Here is a 26,557-nt window from a genome sequence, read left to right on the forward strand (position 1 = left end):
AGAGAAATCTGTCTGACTGGAACCGTCGTTTGTGTAAGAGGTGTTAGTTTCGTTTTGCCGAAAACATGATACTACACATGTAGTAGAGCAACGAATTGTCGTGAAATTTCACATCAAAACTGGGTAAAGCCGCTACTGAAACTTATCATTTATTAAAAGAAGTTAATGGCGATGAATGTTAATTAATGGGGTTTTTGAGTGGTTCAAGCGTATTCCAAGATGGCCAAGAAGACGTCGGAGATGATGACCTCCCGGGTCACCCTTCCACATCCAAAACTGATGAAAATATCGATTATAATTAATCAACATTACTACCGTGAGGTGCTTGCTCAACTCCGTGAAAGAGTAAGGAAAAAACGATTTGTGGAAGAACAAGTCATGGGTTCTCCATCAAGACAACGCGCCAGCTCATTGTCTGTCAAGACGTTTCTAGCCAAGTACAACATCCCAGTTTTAGGCCATCCGCCTTATTCGCCTGACCTGGGGCCCAATGTGACTTTTATCTGTTCCCCAAAGTCAAATCTGCATTAAATGGAACACGATTTTAGTCCGTTGAAGCTGTGAAAGAAAAAGCGGCACGCGTCATGCAGGAAAAGACTTCCAGCACGGTTTCGAGCGATGGTAAATTCGCATGGAGCGTTGTAGTGATAGGGGAGGTGTGTATATTGAAGGTGATAATAACTAAATATGTATAAATTTAAAATAAAATGTTTTACAGCAATAGTCTCGTTATTTAGTAGCCAAACCTCGTATTACCGGAAAAATGCATCTTATGTTAAAAGCAGTAATGGGTAAGAGATGGATAAAGCAACGCTTTGATTTGTCATTCATGAGCGTAAATCAGCATAACTAAGCGACCTCATTAGCAGCGTAATATTAATAGCAAAATAAATATGAAAGTAAAATTGAAAATTTCAAAAATAAAAAGATTATGAGGTTTTGCCTAAAAACGTTTTGTTTATTGCAATCCTCAACAGCTTCAATTATTCAATCATCATAAGGGGTACATTTATTAGTTTGGTGAAGAGAATTCGACTATCCTTATGTTTCCACCGTACACTGCACTTGTTGACTCAGAGGCAATTCACCTTTACTGCGATAATAAATAGTCGTGCGACTAGTTGGCACAACATCTAGTTATTATTTATTAGAAAAGAATTTAGTAGTAAAGTATGAGTATAATAGAAGTAAAGCTTCATCTGGAAAAACAGGCATTTCTTCCCATTAATCAATTATTTGGGATATTTTAGAAAACTCAAAACAACTTTAATAATGATTGTTGGGCGATTACAAAGCATTGGAAACTTATATTGATGTTTTCATGGGTTTACATCCCCTTAATAACTTCTCAATATTCAGTAGAAATTGTTTATATTTATATTATTTATTTAGTAAAAAAAAAAAATTATGTACGGCATTGAGCAAATACACAGGAGACAGCTATAGCGCACGAAAAATAAATAAAATCAGAGATAAAATTGTACGCCTGTCACCGGCACACTCACAGTGTCCTAAGATAACAAGGCACAGGAGGAAGTTCCCCTCGGGAAAGGTCCACGAAGAACTACGCAAGAAGAAAAGTAGGATTGAAAAAAAGAATCGAGCGGCTAATGGTATTTCATCTCTAGTACACTTATGCTTCCTACTAAGGATTTAATGAACCCTTTTTTATTTGAAAAGATACAAAGATATTTAGTTCCTTAAGAAATTCAGAGAGGAAGTTACTCTGTTGTCGTGAGGAACTAAGGACTAGAAAAGCGGCGTATTAAAATACGAGGGTCGTTTGAAAAGTCCGTGCAAAAATAAAAACTACTTAATTTTTTGGGTTAAACCTTTTTTATTCTTCAACATAGTCTCCTTTTAGGCTTATACACTTCGTCCAACGCTGCTCTAGTTTGTTGATCCCTTCCGAATAATAGGATTTGTCCAAGTCTGAAAAATAGCCATTCGTTTCTGCAATCACCTCCTCGTTTGAATAAAATCTTTTTCCCGCCAGCCATTTCTTCATATTGGGGAACAAATAGTAGTCCGAGGGAGCCAAGTCTGGAGAATAGGGGGGGATGTGAAACGAGTTGGAACCCTATTTCCATTAATTTTGCGACCACAACTGCTGAGGTGTGGGCTGGTGCGTTGTCGTGATGGAAAAGGACTTTTTTGTGGGCCAATCGTGGGCGTTTTTCTTGCAGCTCGGTTTTCAAACGGTCCAATAACGATGAATAATATGCACCTGTAATAGTTTTACCCTTTTCCAGATAGTCGATGAGGATTATTCCTTGCGAATCCCAAAAGACAGTCGCCATAATCTTTCCGGCCGAAGGAACGGTCTTCGCCTTTTTTGGCGCAGATTCCCCCTTGGTAACCCATTGTTTAGATTGTTCTTTGGTCTCAGGAGTGTAGTGATGTATCCATGTTTCATCCACAGTGACGAAACGACGCTTAAAGTCCTGCGGATTCTTCTGGAACAGCTGCAAACCGTCCTTGCAACACTTCACACGATTTCGTTTTTGGTCAAGCGTGAGCAATCGCGGCACCCATCTTGTGGATAGCTTTGTCATGTCCAAATGTTGATGCAAAATATTATGTACCCGTTCATTCGAGATGCCCACAGCACTAGCAATCTCACACACCTTCACTCTTCTGTCATCCATCACCATATCATGGATTTTATCAATGATTTCTGGTGTAGTAACCTCAACAGGGCGTCCAGAACGTTCAGCGTCACTTGTGCCCATATGGCCACTCCGAAAATTTTCAAACCACTTATAAACTGTTCTAATCGAAGGTGCAGAGTCACCATAATGTTTATCAAACTTCTCTTTAGTCTCCTCAGGCGTTTTGCCTTTCATAAAGTAGTGTTTAATCAACACACGAAATTCTTTTTCGTCCATTTTTTTGAAAATCACTCGACTTCCTCAATTCAAACGAATGCCAAACACAAAGAAATAGACCGATCTGGCTGAAACTTGGTGTGTGTTCTTCCAAGAGATGCTACTAACTAAACATAACCTCGATACGCGCCAGTAGTGCTATCTCTCTGACTTTGCACGGACTTTTCAAACGACCCTCGTAACTCGGAGTTACGTAAGGCCAATGATGGAGAATTATATATTTTTTTTTAGTTCTAGGATTTAGGATTTATAATCTGTAATTACAGTTTAATATCAGAAGTTATCTTTTTATTTCATTTAAATTAATTGCAAGTGAGTTTTCTGACAAGACCACCAAGATATTAGACAATGATGGATAGCTTTAAGGATTGAAAGAAATTTTGTTTCATATTACATTTTACACGAAAATTTTAAATAAGGTAATGACAAAATGTTTCCCATTAATCAGCGAATTATCCAGTACAATGAGAGATAAGATAAAATTTACAATGAAATATAGTGTAAAGTTTACACCAATAGTACAGGAGACTTGAAAAATTAATACAGCAACTTGAAAAATGAAGGAAATGCAAAACTCCCAGAATTCATTACCTTATATATCCTTTATAAATACTGATAGAAAGCTCGAATTTTGCTCAATCGTAGAGGTAAACGAGCACTATAACTGTATGTCTTTTGAAACATACTGGAAATTAATAACATTCCAGAAGTCCCCAATGAGAATATAAGTTATTAAAAGCTGGAATGGTATATAGCCGAATGGGGCAATTACTGAGTGTAATATGACCCAAAAAAATTTCAACACTCAATATCATCTCAACTTATGCATCTGTTCACAAGAAAACTACAGCATATAACTGAGTAAAGTATAGTGTATAAGAGGACAGAATTTCATCTCAATAATATGTTGTTTTCTTTGGGAGTTATAGCGGACGTAATTTCACAGCAAAATATGACCCAAAAAAATTTCAACACTCAATATCTTCTCAACTTATGGATCTGTACACAAGAATACTATAGCATATTACTGAGTGAAGTGTAGCGCTGTGATGGCGAATCTGTTGAACTCAGCATGTCCAAAATTTTGAAAAACCTTAACTTTACTCTGGTGCCCTGTGCCTCATATAGAAATATTCATAGTTTTTTGATATTTGCTACCCCATATTAGACATTAAGATTTAATAAATGACCTACATTATGTAAGGAATGTTTGCCAGATCCTTATTCTCAAAAAATACCGTAATTTCTTCCAAAATACTGCACATATCGCTACATTATTTAAAATTATATAATAATTTTCTGCCTTTGTCGATCCGCGTCACCTCTGACACGTGTGTCATAAGGTTAGCCATTACGGGACTATACACTAGGGATGTGAAGAATTATTTGTATTTGTTTTGTACGCCACAAATGGTAAAATATAAAATAAAAATAGTTCGAAAAGAATGCAAACATTACCACTAAACGATAATCGATTAAATAATAGATCGATTATACAAACAAACTCGAATGAACAGCTTAAAATTGATTATTATTCCCTGATGAGACGTTAAATTAGTAAATATTTCATAACTTATTATTTTTGATTAAATTAAAATAATAGCGCCAGCTTTTCCAATGAATATTTAGTGGAGCGTACCAACTGTGATAAGAGATGACGTTTTCTATCATTTTAATTAATGTAAATAATCCAGGTGAAGATTAGTGTAAAGCCGATAATTTTTGACATTTAATCACTTTACTTGTCATTTATAAAATAAATAACCTTTTAATATTAAATGAATAAAAGATTAAGTTAAGGGAAAGGTTATGGTAGTACAGTCGCCCTTGGAGGTTTTCTAGACTTGAATGGTATATAAGTGTTTGGTCCTTTGAATAGAGCGTCATTCTACTGACTAGTTTCATCCGAACAGCGTTCTAAAAATAAAATGAGCATTTTCCACATTCTACAACATTATTAGTTATAAAGTCTCTAGTTATCGTGAAAATTATCGGCGATTTATACGCGTACAGTTTACCAAGAAGAAGTAGACGCTTTTCTACAAACTGGGCTGGAGATTAACAACTTAGCGGTTAGTAAATACTGAACAGGTATTTGCTGGTGAGTACAGAACCATATTTTAGTATTTGATTTCCCGAATATTTTCTCCTAATGTTTGCTAATATTATGAATTAAATATTTTCCAAAGTTAAACTGAAAACTTAATTTGAGATTCTACGGAGTTTATTAGATAGGTTTAGACTTATAGTTTGGGATATTTAATATTTCATATGATTTTAGAAGTTCAAGTCCTTTTATTCTAAAAATAGAAGATAAATGAATTTAAAGAGTGGTTAAAAACAGAAGTAAAATACTTTGTTAAGCAATTGAAGAATCCTAAACGAGTAAAAAATTTTAAATAAATGTGGGCCGGATCAATTTCATTACAAAAACAGCTCAAATTTTTTATCGTTTATAATCTATACGCCAACTGAAAAAACAACAAAATCTTTAAGAAATTTTAAAACAAAACACAAGACGTCATATATAGACAATCAGCGGAGAATTTAGAAATAAAATTGATTGCTTCAGTGCAACTGAATATTGTTTGTTACCTCTGCTATGGTTACGCTTTTCTTGGTTCGAGATATTTCATAGAGTTTTCAGCTGCACATAGCAGAGGTTTAAAAAGAGGTAGGCCACAAATTTTGTGGCAAACATCGAGGAGGTAATTTTGGCAATGTAAAGAGAATATATGTATATAATCCAACGCATCTTTGAACACTGTGCTTCAGTAAGTAAAGATACATTACAAGAAACAAATTGTCTTTGTTTTTTAAATTCAAATTGCTGAAGATTTTGGTTCGTTTTTCATTGGTAAACAGATATATGCCTAAACTTAGATGCGATTTAGTAGAGCAGAAATTGCAATTTTATTCTCCGGCTAGACTTCATTCATAGTTTCACGACTGCTCCCATTTAACTCGTTATTCATAACACTGCGGAGAATGATGCGGAAATATTGTTGGATTTTTTGGACTTGCTGTTAGCTTTCTTCGATATTCGTGCATTTATTTTTATTTTTTTTTAAATTTTTGGAAAATTATTTTTAGCTGCACTACCATCAGCATCGCTCTCTCGGCTCGACTTTTAAGACATCGTCTGCATGAAGTAACTATTTTGGACTTCATTTCGAGAAATGACCCTGTTGCTCGATAAGAACGAGTCGACTGTTGTAGGAACAGATACAAAATGATAATACGACTACATGGCAAATGCTCGCAACACTAAAGAATAAAAGAAAACTTACGAATGCCTTAGACTCCTACGACTTCAAACTCTCTCCAATCTAGAATTTAACGAACAATGATAAATGCTTTATTTCACGTATCCAATCATACAATCTATAGCGACCTAAATAATCCATTTAAATGCAACCTAATCGAATCCTGCTGTTCGAAATTCCTCGTCAATTTATCTCTTCACTAAAGCCCGCTATCTATCCTCTTCAAAGATTCAAGTACTCAGCGATCTTCTGCTAACTACTAATCGGTTATAGAATTTAGTAAAGTAAATTAAGCTTAGCTCTCTCTTTCTCTGTGTCCTTTATTAAGAAAATACGGTTTCAGTACGCATATCTAGGACACGAAAGTGGTGAATAGTTCATTACAAACTATTCGACCAACTCCCAAACACTATGCCATCAAGATATGTATTGTAGTGTGGAAGCTCATCATGTTTTTCGAAGTTGGAAAACGTCAGGCAGCCCTCAAGTTTATTTTCTCGAAAAGGAATGATTAAGCATCAATTTGCGCTAAATTGTTTGATATAGTTCTCAGCTGTAAGACCAAGGCAGAAGGGAGCTCCTAACACCTCTTGGGAGGAAAACACTGTATTAACCTCAAGTCGAGAGAAATCAATGCGATTCGCTGTCCCGTTACAATAATAAATAACTCCTTAATTTTTTAAATAAAAATATAAATGCATTTCAATTAATTTTTCAATAAGAACTTCTTATGGAATATAATTAATCCATAATATTGCATTCGATTAATTTAAATAAGTTGAATTATTTATTAATAAACAAATTTGTACAATAATCTTGGGCAAACTTTCTTTTTTTTTCAATGTTTTGTTTAACAGTGGGCTTGATCAAAAAAACGTTGGAGGTTAAAAAGGTTTATAAATAATTCAAAATTTCTTTAGTTTTTCAAAGTAAAACTTAGAATTTTTTATCTTTTTGGTTTTATATAATGTTAATATAATAATCAAAGTTTATTTTACAATAGCAATTAACTATTAGAAGAATTCAAGGCACTATATGCTTCACTGATATGGATCAATTTCCATAAAACTAAATCCATTTTGGTTTGTTTCAGAATCCAAAAAGAAGAAGAATAAGTTGCAGAAATGAAGTAAAGATCAGCATAAACAGGAACCTATTGTTATCATATTAGTATTCAATTAGGGTTATTCATAATTTTAATTACTAACACTAATAATGCAAGAAATATAGTTATTAGAATAAAATAGATATTGGTGTTTTCCGAATAATAATTAGAAAATTTAAAAAAAAACAAAAAACAGAAATAATTTTAGTTTTTTTTTTTAAAACGTTTTATATAATTGAAATTCAATTTTTTTAATATGCAGGCACTGTTCTGGAAAGTATTGCTGTTGGCAGCTGTAATCTGTTGCGTTACATGTCAACAATGGTATCTATACAGCGACGAACCGCGCCAAATCGAAGCAAAACGGGGTGCACAGAAATACTGCGGGAGAATATTAGATGATACTTTGAAATTTATTTGCAGAGGAAAATATAATGAAAGATTTCCCTCTGGAAAAAAACGTGCTACTGGTAATTATTTTGATTTTTGTTTTTTTCTATTTGGAAGCTTCTATTTATGTTATTTTACAGTTGATATATTTCATTGTTATAACTTCAACGTTAAGAATTCACTACAACTTGATGTTAGTCTTGTTCATCTAGTTAATTTGATTTACTGTATTAGTTGAGCTCTAGCAACTTTTATCCTCTTACATATCCTGTACCCTACTCATCCCTAATCTTAAACGGTCCATCATATTATCCTTCTTACACTTGGTCGTACTCCTCTAAATAACACCCTCTATTTCCTAGATTATGATGGTTGCTAGAGCAGTAGCAGCGTACTTTACTGCGAGGCTTTTAAATATTTGACTGATAAAATTCCTTTCGCAGCACAATTAGAAGCAATAATTTATCCTTAAGTAAATACTCAAAACATTGCCGGCCAAGTATTCTGTACAACAAGAGCTTTGATATAATTTAATGATGACTAACAAGTGGTTAAAAAGGACCATTTAAAGTAAGCTGTAGATGAGAAAATGATGTTGATTGGAGTGAGTAATTTTACAACTCTATCCTGGAGTCGATTTTATTCCTGTTCAATGTTTACTGTGAAAATACTATAATTACGATCTATAACAATCGAGCAGTTTTGCAGTTCCAATCTAATGAGTAAAACTGATGAAGTAGAAGGTGTTTGCTTATGATTTCAAAAGTTAAATGATTGCACAAATCACCTCCTTAAAAACATGTTCTAAACAGAGCTTTGATGAGTGATTGGTGTGAATTAGATTAAACAGAGGCTAAAAGAAGTCCACAAATATTTTGATCTAAATTGTGAAATCTTTTGGTCACAAAAAAAAGGTTGACTACTGGACTTACGTAGTGCACGTTTTTTCCACAAAGCAACTTGATCCATTTAGCTGCAGCAAGCTTCTCCAAAATCTGACTAGAACACCCCGCTCCTGTAATCAGTGCTGTTTAAGAAGACTATATTGTAGTTTTTAATGTTCCAAGTTGGTCACTTTAGCGCGTGGTTTGTAGATGCTTAAAGGGGATGAACTCTCCAGTATCTGCTTTTTCCCTAGATCTTTGATTTTTTTTTTCGCTCCAGGCCCACGAAAACTGGTTTTCCCTCACAACTACAGGCTTGCATGTACCTGGACTGTGAGATTTATTTGATGATTCCGGGTCAATTCGTGCATCTAGGGATTGTGGAATAGTATAACAGCACAGAGATCCAAGTCGTTGACAAAATGTATTGCCTCCAGTCAAGTGAAATAAAATAACAATATTCTTAGCCCTTTTATCTAACATACGACATCGTATAACCCTTAACCAGTATATACACGTCAAACCAAATCTCTATTTCGGTGCGTTTGACGTGTATACTCGTTGTGAAATATATAAAGTTGCCATTAACTATAAAAACTCGAAATTTTAATAAAATACAATAAGAATTTTATTTGGTGGGATGTTTCCTTTATCTTACCAATAGAACTACCAAGTATTTTATACGGAGGGGGATGGTGGGAGTCAGCTAAATGATAAGTGGTTGGTATATGTTTGGTCTCCGTGTTAGAGATTGGGGAATTACGCACACAAATAGAAGCTCTCAACCCTTATGCAATGCCGTTTTTACCTCTTAGATAGAGATTCAGACCTCAGTACGAGCATGATTTCATTTTGCACAGAATTTAAAGCTCTTCCTTGTAAAAGCTCTTGCGTCCCCTAGTTAACTAGGCAATGCATATGTGAAGCGGTGCAAGAGTTTGAATGATCACAGAATGCTCTGGCAATCTCATGCCCCAGAGATTGCAGAAAAAGTGCTTGCAGCGACGTTGTAAACTTTTGGTTGTTTTTGCCCTGCTGCGTTCGACGTGCTGTATACACGTCATTGTCTGATTTTAATTCCGCACACTGTGGGTTTTTTTTTTTAAAACTAAATTCCACGCTTAACTGGTTAAGAATCCTGAATTAGTAATTTTTCCTCAAAGTATCCAAACTAAATACCGGTAAATAGTACAATATGACGGAGAATCAAAATAAATTTACGTATCTAAATGATGAAAGTAATTAAACAGAAAACATTGTTCACAGAATCCAACAAAGGCCTAGAAGATCTGGAAAGCTATTATGATAACTGGTATAAAAGTTTGGTAATGCCATCCTACTATACGGCCAGAGCCATCAAAAGGGGAGTACACACAGAATGCTGTGTAAGACCTTGCACCTTCGGCGACTTGGAGAAATATTGCGCTGAATAATTTCAATTTATTGTACGAATAAAATGAAATTATTAATTACACGAATAATTAAACAATATTAATTTCAAATAGTTATTTAGATTTAATTTAGTTCATAGTTGTAATAAACTTTAATTATATTACGATCGATGAAAAGTTTCTATTAAAAGTCGAGTCGTTATTTTAAATAATAAAATTAATAAAAAACCATAATTAAACTTCAATTAGAAGCAGTAAGTTTCATTATACAAAACAACAGAGCAAAAACGAAAAGCTAAATAATAATTAAATCTATAATAAAGTGTAATAAGATAAAGCAAAATATATTTTATTAAGATTATGTTTCTTGTATATTTAATTTACATAGACCTCATTTTCATGCAAAGTATTTGGGTTAAGAGATTTAAATTTATCTAAAAATTGAACTTTACGATGTAAGTATATGACACTAAACAATAGAATAGGACATTTTTTGGAAAAAAGTCCCGCATCATGCGCACATATAAGTTTTGTCGATTCAATAATATTTTATTTCAATAGGCTATAGAATAGCCTATCAGATGCATTTGATGTACTTCGTATGTAAGGACAAAATTACACAATAATTTAAGAGTAAAAAAGTGGGAACTTGAAGGGCTAAAAAAGATTTCTTTCAACAATTAAAATAAATCAAAATTGACTTTAATGTTTAATTTAATATTGACTTTGATTAATAATTTAATGTGACTTTATTTTTCTTTAATTTAATGTTTGGTCGAAGATTTCTGATCATACTACCTCTGACGATAGATGAATTTGCGAAACTTATCAGGGATACAATAAACGTACGTACTACGGACAGATAAAATCAACGCTAACCCAGCACTGTAGGACTAACCTCATTCTCATCACAACAGAAATCTTTACAAATACCCCAATATTTGTATTTGTAGATAACTTAGGCAGTTCGGCTGTAGAACTGTTATGTTTTGTTGTCAAAATCGTAGCAAAAACTGGGGATTTTTAGACATATAACCTTTTGTTGCTCCTCCTATGGTTGCAATCATGAAGTCAGCAGTAAATACACTAGGGTGTGGAAGAAAATACACTTCACTTGGCGTTAAGGAAAGCGACAAACGCAGAATATGGCGAGAAATAGGAAGACGAAACGAACGCAGAGATCGTAAAAATATAGAGAAGCTCGTAAAACACTATTTCCACAGTCCAGTGAAGGGAACAAAGCAAAGGGATATATCGGGACACTTGACCCAGATCTGAAATGGAAAGGAAACAAAGAAATGATTGCCGAAGAGAAGCGGGGAAGATCTAGTTTTAGAATTTAAATTCTAAGAGTCACTCACTTAAAGTCAATATGTTAGCAATGTGAACAGCAGACTATTCTTTTTCTTTTTTTAACTTTTTGTTTCAGCTGTCGCTCCCTGTTTTTATTCTTTCTGTAAATTTCCAGCCCGCGTCCCCCAAATACGGCGCGCTGTATTACTTTGGCTTATTTTCTGCCAGCTCACGTAGATATAACATCGTAATGGCCTTCTCACTCTTCACAATTTTTCAACAGCCAATTACTTTTTGGACCAAAAACCAACCATGGAAAAGTAAAATTCATTTTTCTTCATACGAAATAATGTCACCAGCATTTCCCAAAAAAATTACGTGAATATTGTTTTTAGAAGTATCGAATTTTATATCAATTAGAAATTAAATAATTTCCACAGATCTTACTATCTAATCTTCTCATTCCGATCCTCGTATTCGAGCTCTTCAAACGCACATCAATCAACCACTTACAGGACCGGCTTATCAAATGGCGAATCAAAATTGACGCTATTAAATCAAAATAAATAGTATTTACTCTTAGATAAAAAATTCTACCTCCCATCTTCATCAACCAATCAGTAGACAAAGTACGCTACCTTGGACTGTACCTAGGCAGACGGTTGCATGGAATTCCCAGACTAGACTGAAAAGACAAGAAACTAACCAACGCTACAAAACTTCTCGCCAGACTACTTGACCAAATATCTAAACTCAGCCAAAATAACAAAAGACTCTGTTATCTGCTGTTACTGCGACCAATTTAGTCGTTCGGCATCGAAGTATGAGGATAGACTAAACGTTCCAACTCTCTACGCCTCCAGAGATTACAGTAAAAAATACTTCGAAAACTTCTTAGCGCTCCGTTCTATGTATCTAACCTCACTATCCATAATGACCTCAAAATCCCTTTCATTACAGATCTAGCTAACACTAGTTTTCTCAAATTTCATTCCTCTACAGCAACTCATTCTAACCCTCTCATAGAATACCTATCTTCCTCCACAATACCAGTTAATCCTCCAAGGAGATTGAAGAGAAGATGGCCTCGCGAACTACTGTCATCATAATGGAGTGACACTACTGGGTGCCTTCTCCACTCGTATATTCTGAAATTTATTTTTATCATGCACCACATTTGCTTGTTGCAACAATCGTTGCAGTGGTAAATTCCAATAAAAGATTTTTTTAAAAAAAAATATATTTATTATAGCGATATTAATTGCTGAGGAGCAATCAATAGCATTTTAGTTGGGCAATTTAACATTTACCCCAATCGCTAGAACCACCTTTGTAGTAAATTCTACTAAAAAACTTCTGGGACAAAAATTTATCAAACTCAGTAAGAATGTTGAAAAAAAATATCAAGGAGGATAAAGAAAATTGTAGAAGCTGATCGCTGGAAATTGTAAAAACTATTAGAAAACTGAGAAAAATGGTATTTACTAAATTCAATTCTTCAAATCCGGAAGTGTGATCCGTTTTTTCGTAGCCCAAAAACAGATTGTCGCCATTTTAGCAACAAAAACGTACTTCATGATTTTCTAAAGAAATTTGTTGATTCAATGAAAGTAGACTAATCCATGGATGACATGCAACTTAAGAGTTTTTTAGCATTTGGCTTAACAGAAATGTCCGTACAGTACTTATCTGTTATTTCATTACTGATTTCTTCCAATAAAAACATTTTAACACGTAATGTTTAAAAATGGAAATTAAATTCGAATATACAAGAAGATAACCACTTCATCGAGAAGACTTGGAAGGTTGTAAACTAAAATACAAAAACAATTTAAATTTCTGATAAACTGCAATCAACTAATCCATTCATTTAGTAGAATTACTTTTACAAAACTTTAAATGTTAAAACTCTAAAGCTACTCAAGTCAAACCACACATTAAGTATGCAACCAGCGATAACATTCTCCTAGAAGATAAAACGGAGTGTACGCGTGAATAGACAGAGGTCACTAAAAAATAAATAAATAAATAATATTAAAAGAAGAAGAAGAAAATGTTTAAAATATTTATTCCAGAATAATGGTATGACCTATTTCTAGTGAAAATAAAGACAAAAATATGCACCGAAGGATGTTTATCTACGAAGAGAAAATGGAGAGGAAGGGACCACCCCCCTCCTGTCGTAATAATTCTTCTTCAAGTCGTGAATGACACATAATTTGAATCTTTCAAAAAGGATATATCTCTTACCTTGAAGGGACTAAACAGTTACAAGGGCCCTATCTTTTGTTTTCTTAGTCGATTTAAAAACTCATACACCATTTACTATTTACTTAAGAACTTATGAATATATAACTCAGTGCATTAGTAATGTTATTTTTACAGTATATGCATGAATAAACTATTTACTGGTTTAAAAAAGTAAATACACAAAGAAAGCCTCATTTTAAAGTCAAAGATGTTGGATTATTCAAAATAATATTGATATTCTATTCAGTATACTCCGTTGATGGCTGTTACTATTAATATCGTTATTGAAACTAACTCCATCTTCGGGCTCTGTCAAATACTGCCCAGGATAAGAAAACAACGTTCACAAAGCGGACAGACGGGCATAACTTACTGACCCCTTTACGGTGCATAAGATATTTAAAGTAATCGTATCCAGTAAATAGTGGTTGTTGTCACTTTTAGAGGATGCATTTATTTATTTTATAATAATAATTATTATTTTTAATGATTTAAGGCACGTCAACATCTGAAGTTATTGGCGCCCGGAGCTTTTTTGCAGTGCACTGTCCATCACCGGAAAGTGTTGTCTGTAAGAAGCTCCTAGGAAGAGAAAATCTAAGGGCCAGCAGGATTCGAACCCGAGATCTCCGCGTGGAAATCCAATACGCTAACCTCACAGCCAATCCCTTCCCTTATTTTTTTTTTTTTTTTTTTTTTTTTTTTTTTTTTTTTTTTTTTTTTTTTTTTGGCGCATCAACAGCTGAGGTTATTAGCGCCCGGAGCTTTTTCCAGTGCACTGCCGGCCTCCGGACAGTGTTCTCTCTTTACAGACAACACTGTCCATCACCGGACAGTGAGCTGTAAGAAGCTCCTAGGAAGAGAAAATCTAAGGGTCAGCTGCTGGATTCGAACCCGGGACCTCCGCGTGGGAGTCCAGTATGCTAACCTCATAGCTAATCCCTTCCCTCCCTTCCCTTATTATTATTATTTTTGGTAGCGCAGATTTCCTTTTGCTATCCTTCTGTTTCCTTCTGGACAAAGTGCAGGGTAATGAGCAGGGCGAGCGAGCAGCGATGTAATTACTGTGCAGGATGTTAGTTAAGCGATCTGTTTTCTGATCCTGCAATGACTAGAGGAACCAAGGACAATGTTCCATCACTACTCCAATGCGCAGCCAAAAGGAATACTCGTTCTCGTGCCATTTCCTAACTCCTGGTGTAAACAAGCGCCGACAGATCCAGCAGCAATTACCACCAATTTCTTTATACAGCGAGTTCTGCGGGCTGGACAGTGTGGCCACTTCACTAATCGAAATTACCGAAATGTGACATCTTTTACGAAAAAGCGCACTATACAGGGTGAACCAGTAAGTAATGTCCATAGGCCTACTGTGTGTAGTGCATCTACAATTTATGGACAATACTTACTGGTTCACCCTGTATACAACCTAAAGTGGAATCTATTTGTTCTGGCATTTTCCGTATGAAGTATCATCGTAAAGACCCTGTCCCCAGGATTGCTCTTTAACCTCCTAGCCCACTCTAAAAGTGGCCTTCCAGATGTCTAACACATCCCTGAGTTCAGTTCCCCTCTAGGCTATTTATTCATATTCTTTAAGAATGTAAATCCCATCTCTAGGGACACCCAATACTAGCGGCTGACTATTGGGTCCTGTCAGCTTAACCACTAAAACAATTCATTACAATATCCTGCTCCATGAGAAAAGGATATTATCCTCCACAATCTAACCACAGTTTCAACTCCATCACACTGACAACTCCAGATCTTCATTTATAAATTAAACTCAATGAAACTGGGAGTAATATTTTCGGGAAACCTTATAATCGATTATATTATTAAATTACCTATTCAACCTTAATTCAGTTTGAACTACAATTTTGAATATTTATCGATATTTTATCATTGAGTCACACGCTTTCTTTCCAACAGTAAGAAGTATAATATTTCCCATCTAATAATTTGTGCCCTACTTAGATTGAAAAAAAGTTCATCAAAATGATTTCCTATTAAGTCTAAAAGATTATTATATAACTAACTAATTTCCACCATCGCTAAATATTAATTACTGACAGAATATTAATGATTAAACCCTGGGCTCCATTTAGATATTACCCATCAAGTATTTCATCATTTCCGAGTCTAGATTCTAGAGTATTAGATGAGATTCTGGTGGATCTTCACTTGAGCTGACCAGCCCCTCTGCAGGCAGTTTAATTCAAATTGCATCATATTGATCACAAAATAATACTAATCGTCCTTTCTACCAATCTGTAACTTCTTCATTATTTGAGTAGGTCAATGAACACTTGTGGGACAGAAAATTTCTTAGAAAAAAAAAATTGGCATCTTTTCAGGGAAGCACTTTAAAAAAAAAAAAATTTAAATTTGGATGCTCTTCTAAATGCTGTGTATTGAGAATGAACAGTGGAGTAGCTAGGTCTTCAGGGATTAATAGCATGGAATAGGATAGCACCTAAAGGTAATATTGGCGCCTGAATGCAGGATGTAGCCAGTTTAAAGCTAAGTCAAACCAATACCAACAAAACGATTTAGTTTAACTTTTTTTTTTTTTTTTTTTTTTTTTTTTTTTTTTTTTTTTGGCGCATCAACAGCTGAGGTCATTAGCGCCCGGAGCTTTTTCCAGTGCACTGCCGGCCTCCGGACAGTGTTCTCTCGTTACAGACAGTTTAACTTTGATTTTAACCATCGTATGTTCATTGTATCCCATGTTTCGGACTTACATGCACCGAGCAAAGTTACGTTACGAACACCAGCATTTAGAATAATCTACCTCTGATAATGGTTGAAAGCCCCAAAACCTGTTAGGGATGCAATAACCAAGCGTCCAACAACGGATTTTTTTTTTTTTTTTTAGGGCACAAAGAAGAACTATTTGGATATTTGAGGAACATGGTTGTTGCAAGAAAAATATTGATAAAATATATATCCTAGATCATTAACAGAAGGAAAATAAAAACAGGATAAGGAGATGATCAAGGAACGGAGTAAGAAGATGAAGGCGGAATCGGAACTGATGGGTTTGGAGCTGATCAGGATGGCCTTTGATCGAAATAAGACATTTGATTCTCTCAAATATGCTCTTATATCATTTTTAACACATAATGACCTAAACTAGTTCACCAAGTTTTTTACATTATATTATATACATAAATGTGTGTATGTCTGGGTGGTGTTCACTATAGTATACACAGTTCAGACTTAGCAAACCACTTAAAGTAATAATTATCTGTAGTAAACAGTGTTACGGGGTTTCAAGGGGGACAATCAGACCCAGTGATATAATACCATGGTTTAATGTTTCTATTGCATAATTCACTAGATAACACACATACAGCTCGTTAGAGAGTTATACTATGAAGCTGTATAATAATGGTCCCTGTATAATACATTGTCATACTCTTCACCTTTAGTGTACAATTATCCAAAGGTTAGATTTTCCTTAAGTAAATAAGTATAATGACATAGCGTATGTAATTTATATATCTATTTATTTAATTTAACTAGAAAATAATGCAAAGAGATATTTCACGTAAACAATGTGACCAACATGTACGTATATAATTAATTTAACATACATAATTTTATTTCAGATAAAAATTTTTCATAAAATAAAAAAAAATACCATACGACCTTCCACAACTCAAAATCTACCACTTCATATCCGCACGCTAATCACGGCCAAAAGACGAGCTAGAAACCAATGGCAAAATCAAAGGTACCCATGAAACAAACGAACTTTGAACAGACTAACCAGACAACTAAAACTGGAGTTACAGAAATATTACAATGACAGGTACGCCGACTTCACTGGACAACTAACAACTGAAAATAAATCTCTATGGACCGTTACTAGAAAGAATATTGAAGTATAAGCAAATGTCATCTCCAGTTCGTCAAGATAATGGCACTTGGACCAAGTCCGACGAAGAGAAAGCCAACTTATTTGCAACTTACCTAAACGAATATCTTCTTACCACATATCGACATACTAGACCAGTGTCATGCAACAGACGTTAACCACCGACTGTATATTCCCCTCCAACTAAGCTTACCCCCTAAACCCTTTACACCTGCAGACAGTAATGTACGAAATACGCAGACTACCTAAAAAATCCCCTGCCTACGATCTCATAACCTCAACCATCTTAAACGAACTTCCAAGAAAAGCCATACTATTCCTCACACTGCTTTACAACACTGTCCTCAGAAAGACGCACTTTCCCAATCTGTGGAAATTCTCAATCATCAAAATGATACCAAAACCGACGAAACCCATCACTACTTCCTACCAACCAATCTGCTTCTTTCCAAAATCCTCGAATAGCTACTTCTTAAAAGACTTTATCCTTTAGCGTCAGAACAAAATTTAATTCCGGATCATCAATCCTCATAATCTCTTCATAAGAGCGGTGTAATACAATATTCACGATAATGGAGTGACACTACCGGGTGCCTTCTCCGATCCATATTCATGTTATTATTTTAACAGTTGTTGCAGTAGCGACTTCCAATAAAAGATTTAAAAAACAAAAAATTCTTTATTTTACTACCTGGAAAGTAATAAATAATAATGATTTGTTAATCAATTTATTTTATGGAAGAGAAAATAAGGTTTTTCTGCAACCATGTAAGGAAGTTCTCATTACTCAATTAAAATCAGCTTTGTAATGCCCAACTTCCCACACTAGTGGGGGGGAATTCCTATTAGTGTCACTTTCCGCACAAGTGAGTGGAAAAACTTTATTGTGCTTCCTTGATATAAGAAGTTTTGTTATTAACATAAATATTTTCTGTAAAACTCTAATAAGCTTATTTAAATTTATTTTATTTAAATAATTAAAAAACGAATATTAAAAAATAAAATAAAAATTGAAAGGAATATAGAAATAAAAATAATACTTTAATAAATAATTAGATATTTTTAATTATAACAGTTAAAAAGGTTATAGTGTTACCTTATAGAAATTTAAAATGGATTCTAGTGATGCCTGTTTAGAAAACACTCCTCCATCAATAAAAGAAACAGCAGAAAATGTAAAAAATAATGTAAATACGTAAGTAATGTAAATAATTGTAATATAACGATAAATGTTTATAATAAATAAATTACTTTTTGTAGACTGTAGAAATGAAATTTTTAATTTTATTAGTTAATAAATGGTTGCAGAAAAAATATAATATTTAACTCGAGTGTCAAGTATTTTCCTCACACTCGGCAATTTGCACTTGCACTCGCTTCGCTCGCTCGTGCGTGCAAACCCTGCCTCGCGTGAGGAAAAGTACTACTTTCCACACTTGTTAAATAAATAACTATTTAAGAGAAAAACTTCCAACAGTTTAGAATTAAAAAACTTTCTGCGTAATTTTCATCGTTTGGACAAAATTTACAGCTCAACGTAAAATGGTGAATATTTACAGTAATTTATTGTGAATAATTGCTAACTGAGAAGGAAATATAAGGAAACATATTTTAAATTAAAAAAAAATTAAAAAAGGTAGATATCTGATATGGAAACATGTATTAAAATTCTATGTAATGCTATTTACGCAAGAAAATTTTACTGCAACTATTTTATACGAAAAAATCGCTTTAAAAAACGCAAAATTAAACAGTAAAGATGTATATATTATTGAAAATTATAATGAAGGGTGCAAGTTTTAAGCCTTATTACGAGTATGTTACTTCTTCTCAGAGATTATTTTTTTCTTTACGAACGTTATACGAGGGTCGTTTGAAAAGTCCGTGCAAAAATAAAAACTACTTAATTTTTTGGGGTAAACCTTTTTTATTTTTCAACATAGTCTCCTTTTAGGCTTATACACTTCGTCCAACGCTGCTCTAGTTTGTTGATCCCTTCCGAATAATAGGATTTGTCCAAGTCTGAAAAATAGCCATTCGTTTCCGCAATCACCTCCTCGTTTGAATAAAATCTTTTTCCCGCCAGCCATTTCTTCATATTGGGGAAAAAATAGTAGTCCGAGGGAGCCAAGTCTGGAGAATAGGGGGGATGTGAAACGAGTTGGAACCCTATTTCCATTAATTTTGCGACCACAACTGCTGAGGTGTGAGCTGGTGCGTTGTCGTGATGGAAAAGGACTTTTTTGTGGGCCAATCGTGGGCGTTTTTCTTGCAGCTCGGTTTTCAAACGGTCCAATAACGATGAATAATATGCACCTGTAATAGTTTTACCCTTTTCCAGATAGTCGATGAGGATTATTCCTTGCGAATCCCAAAAGACAGTCGCCATAATCTTTCCGGCCGAAGGAACGGTCTTCGCCTTTTTTGGCGCAGATTCCCCCTTGGTAACCCATTGTTTAGATTGTTCTTTGGTCTCAGGAGTGTAGTGATGTATCCATGTTTCATCCACAGTGACGAAACGACGCTTAAAGTCCTGCGGATTCTTCTGGAACAGCTGCAAACCGTCCTTGCAGCTTTGTCATGTCCAAATGTTGATGCAAAATATTATGTACCCGTTCATTCGAGATGCCCACAGCACTAGCAATCTCACGCACCTTCACTCTTCTGTCATCCATCACCATATCATGGATTTTATCAATGATTTCTGGAGTAGTAACCTCAACAGGGCGTCCAGAACGTTCAGCGTCACTTGTGCCCATATGGCCACTCCGAAAATTTTGAAACCACTTATAAACTGTTCTAATCGAAGGTGCAGAGTCACCATAATGTTTATCAAGCTTCTCTTTAGTCTCCTCAGGCGTTTTGCCTTTCATAAAGTAGTGTTTAATCAACACACGAAATTCTTTTTCGTCCATTTTTTGAAAATCACTCGACTTCCTCGATTCAAACGAATGCCAAACACAAAGAAATAGACCGATCTGGCTGAAACTTGGTTTGTGTTCTTCCAAGAGATTCTACTAACTAAACATAACCTCGATACGCGCCAGTTATATGTTATTGGAGATCGTATAACCTAAATTATGGTTACAACCAATTACAGCTGCAACATATCCAAATAAACTAGTAAAAAGTTCAGTATAAATACTTATATTTATTTATACAAGTTGGGCATCATTAGGACAGAAATAATTTGTTATTTGAGATGAGAATTTTAATGAGGCAGGTCACTTGGGAGCTACTCGTTAAATAGAATAAAACTTTATTATTTTTTTACCATTCCCACAGGAACTGAAGTAAATTTCTAAAAAGATAATTTCCTTTACTTTTTTCATCGCTATTAAAGAAGTTAAATAAATTATAATGAATAGAATAAAATGACAGTAATGTTTCTTTTTATTGCAATGAAATATGAATATAACGTAATAAAACGGCCAACTTATAGATATCATTATAAAAAATAATGAATTAAGTATATTTTCAATGGCCAACCTGGGATGTACTTAAGCTACGGTCTACTACTGCCAACCTTTACTGTAGAACTATTACTTTATCCGGATGGAAGGTGGCCAGGGTGATTTTTTTTCACTTTTATATAAGTAAAACTCCTACAAAATGTGGACTTATCGGTACTGTAGTCATAAAAATAGGCCTTTAGATCATGTTAGCGCCGGAAAAAATAGGGCAGATATCGTAGAGCGGGTGGATACCTTCAACCTTTTACCTTTATCAATGGAGTGCCCTAGAAAAGGGGGAACTCAGGATAAAGAAATAAATAAAGTAGGAAAAGTCAAGCTTTGAAACAAACTTAGGAAAGGCAGAAGTCTTTAAAACGGAACTGTATAATGAGGGCATACTTCTGCTGATTCACAAATATTTCAAGAAGTCTTCTACCCACAGAACAAATCAAAGAAGCATGACCCAAGCTATGAAAACGTGATAAAACTTAGAGAAGAAAACAAGAAGGGAGAAGGCCAGAAATGTGAGAATAAGAAAATTTTACAAGTAAAGCAAAGATCGCTAGCCAGTTAGGTTGGTATGGATGGCCAAATACCAAGACTGGCTGGACAGAAAACTGGCAAGGAAGTTGTATGAGACTATAAGGAACAGTTATAGAAAGAGATGAAGAACTAGAGGAACTCGGAAACTGAATGTTCAGAAGATTTTCTAAGGCAAGAGAGTTGTGAATTGATGAAGAAGGAGTAAAATAGCAGAATCTCGACAACGCTTTAGCGGGGGTTAAGGAGTATAAAATTAGAATGAGGAAGAAGGGAAAATTTAGAAGATTCACTCAGTAAAATTTTAAATTTCAACAGAAAAATCTTTTAAAAAAAATTCTGTTACTGAAATAAACAAACACTAGCAAAAATGTTTTTTTTTTGGGGGGGGGAATGATGTGTAAATTTCCGACCATGGTTTACTAAAAAGGGGCAATGGGTTTAAATGTCAGATTTTTTGAATATTATCTTGATTTTTCCCTTCATTAATAAAAAATTATTAAATTAATTCTAAAATATTAAATAATGAATAAATTATTACGACTATATTTGTATTCTAAAATAGAATATTGTAACTGCGTAACAGACCAAACGGTAACAGACTATCCACTAAACATTTGCAGTTACAAGATAGAGACAATGTAATCTGTAACACGTCGAGGAAATGTCCATTGTGCGAACCATAACACACTCGCCATGTTTCCCTTTGTACAATATTCTACATATAAATCAATATATGAATAATAAAACGTGGAAAAAATGAATAAATAATTTTATACCTTCTACAATGCATGAATTTTAAATGAATTTTCAAACACGACTAACAAGCTTCGGGCGATGGGAGAATTAAAGAAAAAAAAATAAGTAGAAATAAAGGGCAAACATGTCTTCATTATCAACATGTAAAAGTTATTTCAACGAACAAAAATTTTAAAAAAATCTTCTTTTTTTTCGTTGAAAGTCTTGTTGAAAACAAAATATTCTCTCTTAGAATTAATAATAACAAATTACGAGAAAAGGGATTAACAAAGTTCCAGCACACTGGATTCCCATGAGGATATCCCGGGCTAGAACCCAGATCCAGGTCTTTAGATTTCTTTTTCTCTTCGTAGAAGCCTCTTACAGCAAAGGCAGTACATGCGCAGTTTTAAGAAAATTGTGGGATGATTCAAATCATTTTTTTAATACGAACTGGAATCTATAGACGTACTCACAGAGATACAAATTTTTTAAAGCCATTTTGATCGAAATCTCAAGGAGAATCTAATTTCAATATTTATTTATTTAGACACGATTGCAATTCTCCCGCAATTCACAAATAAGAGAATTTAAAAAGAATAAAGATTTTTTTATAAAGTGTAATTCAAACTGTCCGATAGGACATGTGTAAGGGTTGATCGTCAAAAACAGCACGAAAAAGCGTAACGTTGAAAAACGCCCAAACTTGACAATTTTTTTTATCTTTTTCTATAGAAGATAAAATTCCCAAATTTTCTTTATAATATAGGACAAATCCTCGTTTATAACTGTATTTTTTTTTTCAACAACCCAGATCTAATAGATTTTGAGAAAAAAGTTGCTGAAACTGTGCAAAAACGGCATCTTCAAAAATTGTTCTTCTTCGTGTTACTTTTTTTTTTTTATAAACAACGTAGCGCCTAAACGCGGGAACCGATTTTCATGACTGAGGTGTCATTCGATTTGGAATTTTATGTAGATGTGCCTTTTGGGGGGTCTCGATGCTGTACATCGAATGGGAGAGGAGTTAGCCCCATGTATATAAGGCCTCCCTCCAAAATTATTATTACTACTAACAACTCTGTAAATCTTAGCCCTGAGTTTGAAAAAAAAAAAATTGGCAGGATGAAAGGGATAGGGCTTCCCTACCTAACATTAAAACGACGTTCTGTTCTTACACCTATTGAGGGGAAGTTTTGAAAACATTTAAAATTATCGACTTGTGAACCGATTTTCATGAATTAAGTTTAGTTACATTAAACACATGCTTTTTCGAATGTTTCTAAATGGCTGAAATAACGAGTGGAAGTATAGATGAAATGTTGGGCACTTGCTGATTTGTGTACCCTTTGGCGTTTAATTAACACTTACTCTTCACTATTTAAACTGTAAGTTTTTGTTAAGGGAGTAAATGTATAATAACTAATAAAAGTACGTAATGAACGCAATTATTATTTTCTTTACAAATTTAAATATAAAAGTTGAAGTAACTTCAGGATAAAATGGTGGAAAAGGAAGAAGGAGAAGTAAAAGATTTTATTGGATGAGACGGGATGAGTGGATAGGAAAGAGTAAGAACTTTATTTTGTACCTGGAAGCATTCTACTCACAGGAGGAAAGAAGGTTGCTGTGTGGGGAGCTAACCTGGATACGGAGGCACAATATACTTAGCCTCATCCACAGTCGTCTCTATATACATCCTCAGAGAGAAGAAGAGCACGGACCCTCTTAGTAAAGTCTGTTAACTTATTTAATAAGAAAGGAGAACGCGAAGGGTAGCGGTGCAAGCTTTATATGTAGCAAGAATTTCCAACATTCCTGACACTAAACAGAAGTCAGTTGAGCGTGTATAACATTACTGAAAAGTGGGATTCAATTAAAAAACTTTCAACTTTTATTATTATTGGTACAGAAGAACGGAACTGTTACACAAAGTACAGCTTCCATAGATTCTATTACATACTATTAGCTATAATAAAAGTTTATAGTAATTCTTGTGCATGCTGTAAGAAACTGGCATTTCAAATACGAGGCCTGCTAGTTTAAGACCTGTGGCCTGTCACGATAAAATTTAATTGTTACAATTTAATGTTGACAATTAAACGTAGTCCATAACGCAGCCGTTGTCGGAAGTGTGGCAGCGGTGTCCAACAAGATGCGCAGTAGCCTAGCATTATGGCTTATGATGACTCGATGTGGACTTAGGGTACGTTCACAACGGAGCTGTGAGCAGAGATGATAGCGGAGATGATAGCAGTGATGCATCAGCGCTTATAGAATAACCTAGTACATTCTTATGTGAGCGTGCACAACGAAGCTTCGACTAGTGACTCATACGCGCTGCTATAAACGAGCATAGATGATAGAATTGAATTTTTCATTTTTCTGCTAGCTGAACTCCAGTATCGGAGCTTCAAAATGGACGTCAAAAAATTATTTAGTGCTGTCTTTACTCATTATTTTTGGTTATTATTTTATTATTTACTTTTAAACAATATTTTGTTTTTTAAATCGTACTTACATTTATTTTCATGTGTATTTATTTGTTGTTTTTTTTCATTAAAATCATTACTTACCTAAGAGTAATCAATAGTTTTTCTTCTATGGTTATAGGATTTCCATGACAATTTTTCCAAAGTTTTCTTAATTTTGACCTTATTTTTTCTAAAATATAGTCGAATGTGGGTGGACCCATCCTCACATATTCAAAAAAACGATCCGGATAATTTCTAAGTTCCTTATATAAATAGTGAAATTCGCCCAAAGTACTTCGTTTTTTATTTATGGGATGTACATGATATTTTCTAAAGCGTTTTTTCTTTAAAATATACCTTTTTGTTGCTGGTGAACATAAAAACTCTTCTTCACTTCTCGGACATGTTGCATGTATCACAGCTCTGTTGTGCACACTAATCAGCGATTATATATTACTCTATCAGTTATCATCTCTGCTATCATCTATACTCACAGCTCCGTTGTAAACGTACCCTTACTCGCTTCTTGCTCTCTGCGGCCAGTACTGGCAGTGTGTCAAATACAAAATATTACTTTGGGGTAAAACTACTTTAAGAAGAAAATTTATCCCAATTTTGATTGCTGCCAATCATTACTACAAAAAATGCCGAATTGGATATTTTCAAAATCAAATTAAATTATTTAAAAATAAAAGAATTTGAAAGAAGATTTTTGGATTTTAATAAATGTGTTAATCAATTTCAAATATTTACTTCTACTCTTTCAGTAGATGTTGAAATTGTTGATGAAACTTTACAAATAGAACTCATCGAAATTCAGGGCGATTCTGTTTTGAAACAAAAATTCACATAAGTTGGAATACCAAAATATTTATCAATCAACCATTTCCCAATATTTTATTATAAGCTAAGGCACGTTTTAGCCATATTCGGAAGCACATATTCGTGTGGGCAATCGTTTTCAATATTAAAAAATAATAAAAAGCCTGAAAGATCAAGATTAACAGATCAAGATTTTAAAAATCAAAACTGCCAATGAAATTCAACCAAATTTTTAAGATTTGGTTAAAGAAAAATGATTTTATAATTTTTTGTACGACTTTTTATATTATTTGACTTGATTCTATTTTCTCAATGTACTTTTTATGTTAATAATAGTAAATCAAAATTTTCTTAATTTGAGTTTTTTTTACGATGCGGCCCGCAGCTATTTGTGGAAATCTTAAAATGGTTCTTGAAGTTAAATGAGTTTGACATGCTTGCTGTAAAAGTAGCTCTAATTTATTGCAATACGACTAAACAATGGTGACACATGATATGGATAAATATTTAATGTCTATGTACATCCAATACGTCCACTTTACTTATATGGATAAAATGATTACGTCATACATTATAAGATGTAAAAAGGAAGTGGGAATATTCAACAACGTTTACCCCAAACGAACTTGAGCTCAGTGTACATCGTGTTCTTTTGGTGTAAAAGGTATTCCTTTAGTAGTTCTTAGAACGTTCTTGTTCTTATTTTTGTACAAACACACCTTTTTACAGTAGAAGTACATAATTGTTGGCATTCAAAGTACCATCCTACAACAATTCTAAATTCATTCAGGTCAACCCAAAAACCTATAGGTCCTAATTTAGTAGCATATACATTATGCGGAAGATATTCAATTTAATCTTGAATTTGAACTGGCATCCAAGCTGAACTGAAGAGGGTGATTCATCTAGCTTGTTTGCCTTCATTTTCCAAAGTAATTGAAACAAATCAATAACTTTATTATAAAGTGAAAGAAAAAATATTGGAGTTAAAGGGATAAAAACTTAAAAAATACTGAGTAAATAATTGTGAACAATAGTGAAGCGAGCCTCCAGACTATAGGTCGCAGACAGGGGAAAGCAACTATCTGTTTTTATGGAGGAAGAACACTATCTCAGCAGTTAGGGAAGTAAAGAACGGCGCTGAAGTATTGCTCTCTGTGGGGCTATCGCTTCGCCAG

The 26,557-nt window shown here is 34.1% G+C and overlaps 2 protein-coding genes across 2 annotated transcripts in view; one reads left to right on the forward strand and one right to left on the reverse strand.

The window, feature by feature from the left end:
• twin (CCR4-NOT transcription complex subunit 6-like twin) overlaps positions 1 to 26,557 on the reverse strand; it is a 350,187-nt gene that overhangs the window by 154,316 nt on the left and 169,314 nt on the right. The window lies entirely within an intron of this gene.
• Positions 4,795 to 10,285, forward strand: Ilp3 (Insulin-like peptide 3). The gene is made up of 3 exons (XM_074134976.1): positions 4,795 to 4,989; positions 7,248 to 7,729; positions 9,800 to 10,285. The coding sequence occupies exons 2-3, from the start codon at positions 7,516 to 7,518 to the stop codon at positions 9,964 to 9,966; spliced, it is 381 nt and encodes a 126-aa protein (XP_073991077.1). The 5' UTR covers positions 4,795 to 4,989; positions 7,248 to 7,515; the 3' UTR covers positions 9,967 to 10,285.

This window comes from Rhodnius prolixus, unplaced genomic scaffold, assembly GCF_049639745.1.
Source record: "Rhodnius prolixus isolate KJV_2025 unplaced genomic scaffold, Rpr scaffold_5, whole genome shotgun sequence".
NCBI classification, from domain to species: Eukaryota; Metazoa; Arthropoda; class Insecta; order Hemiptera; family Reduviidae; genus Rhodnius; species Rhodnius prolixus.

Bases quoted from the DNA above. Each gene is read 5' to 3' on its own strand.
- Ilp3 (XM_074134976.1), top strand. From the start codon at position 7,516: ATGCAGGCACTGTTCTGGAAAGTATTGCTGTTGGCAGCTGTAATCTGT. The intron at 7,730-9,799 runs GTAATTATTTTG...CATTGTTCACAG, and splicing joins TGGAAAAAAACGTGCTACTG to AATCCAACAAAGGCCTAGAA.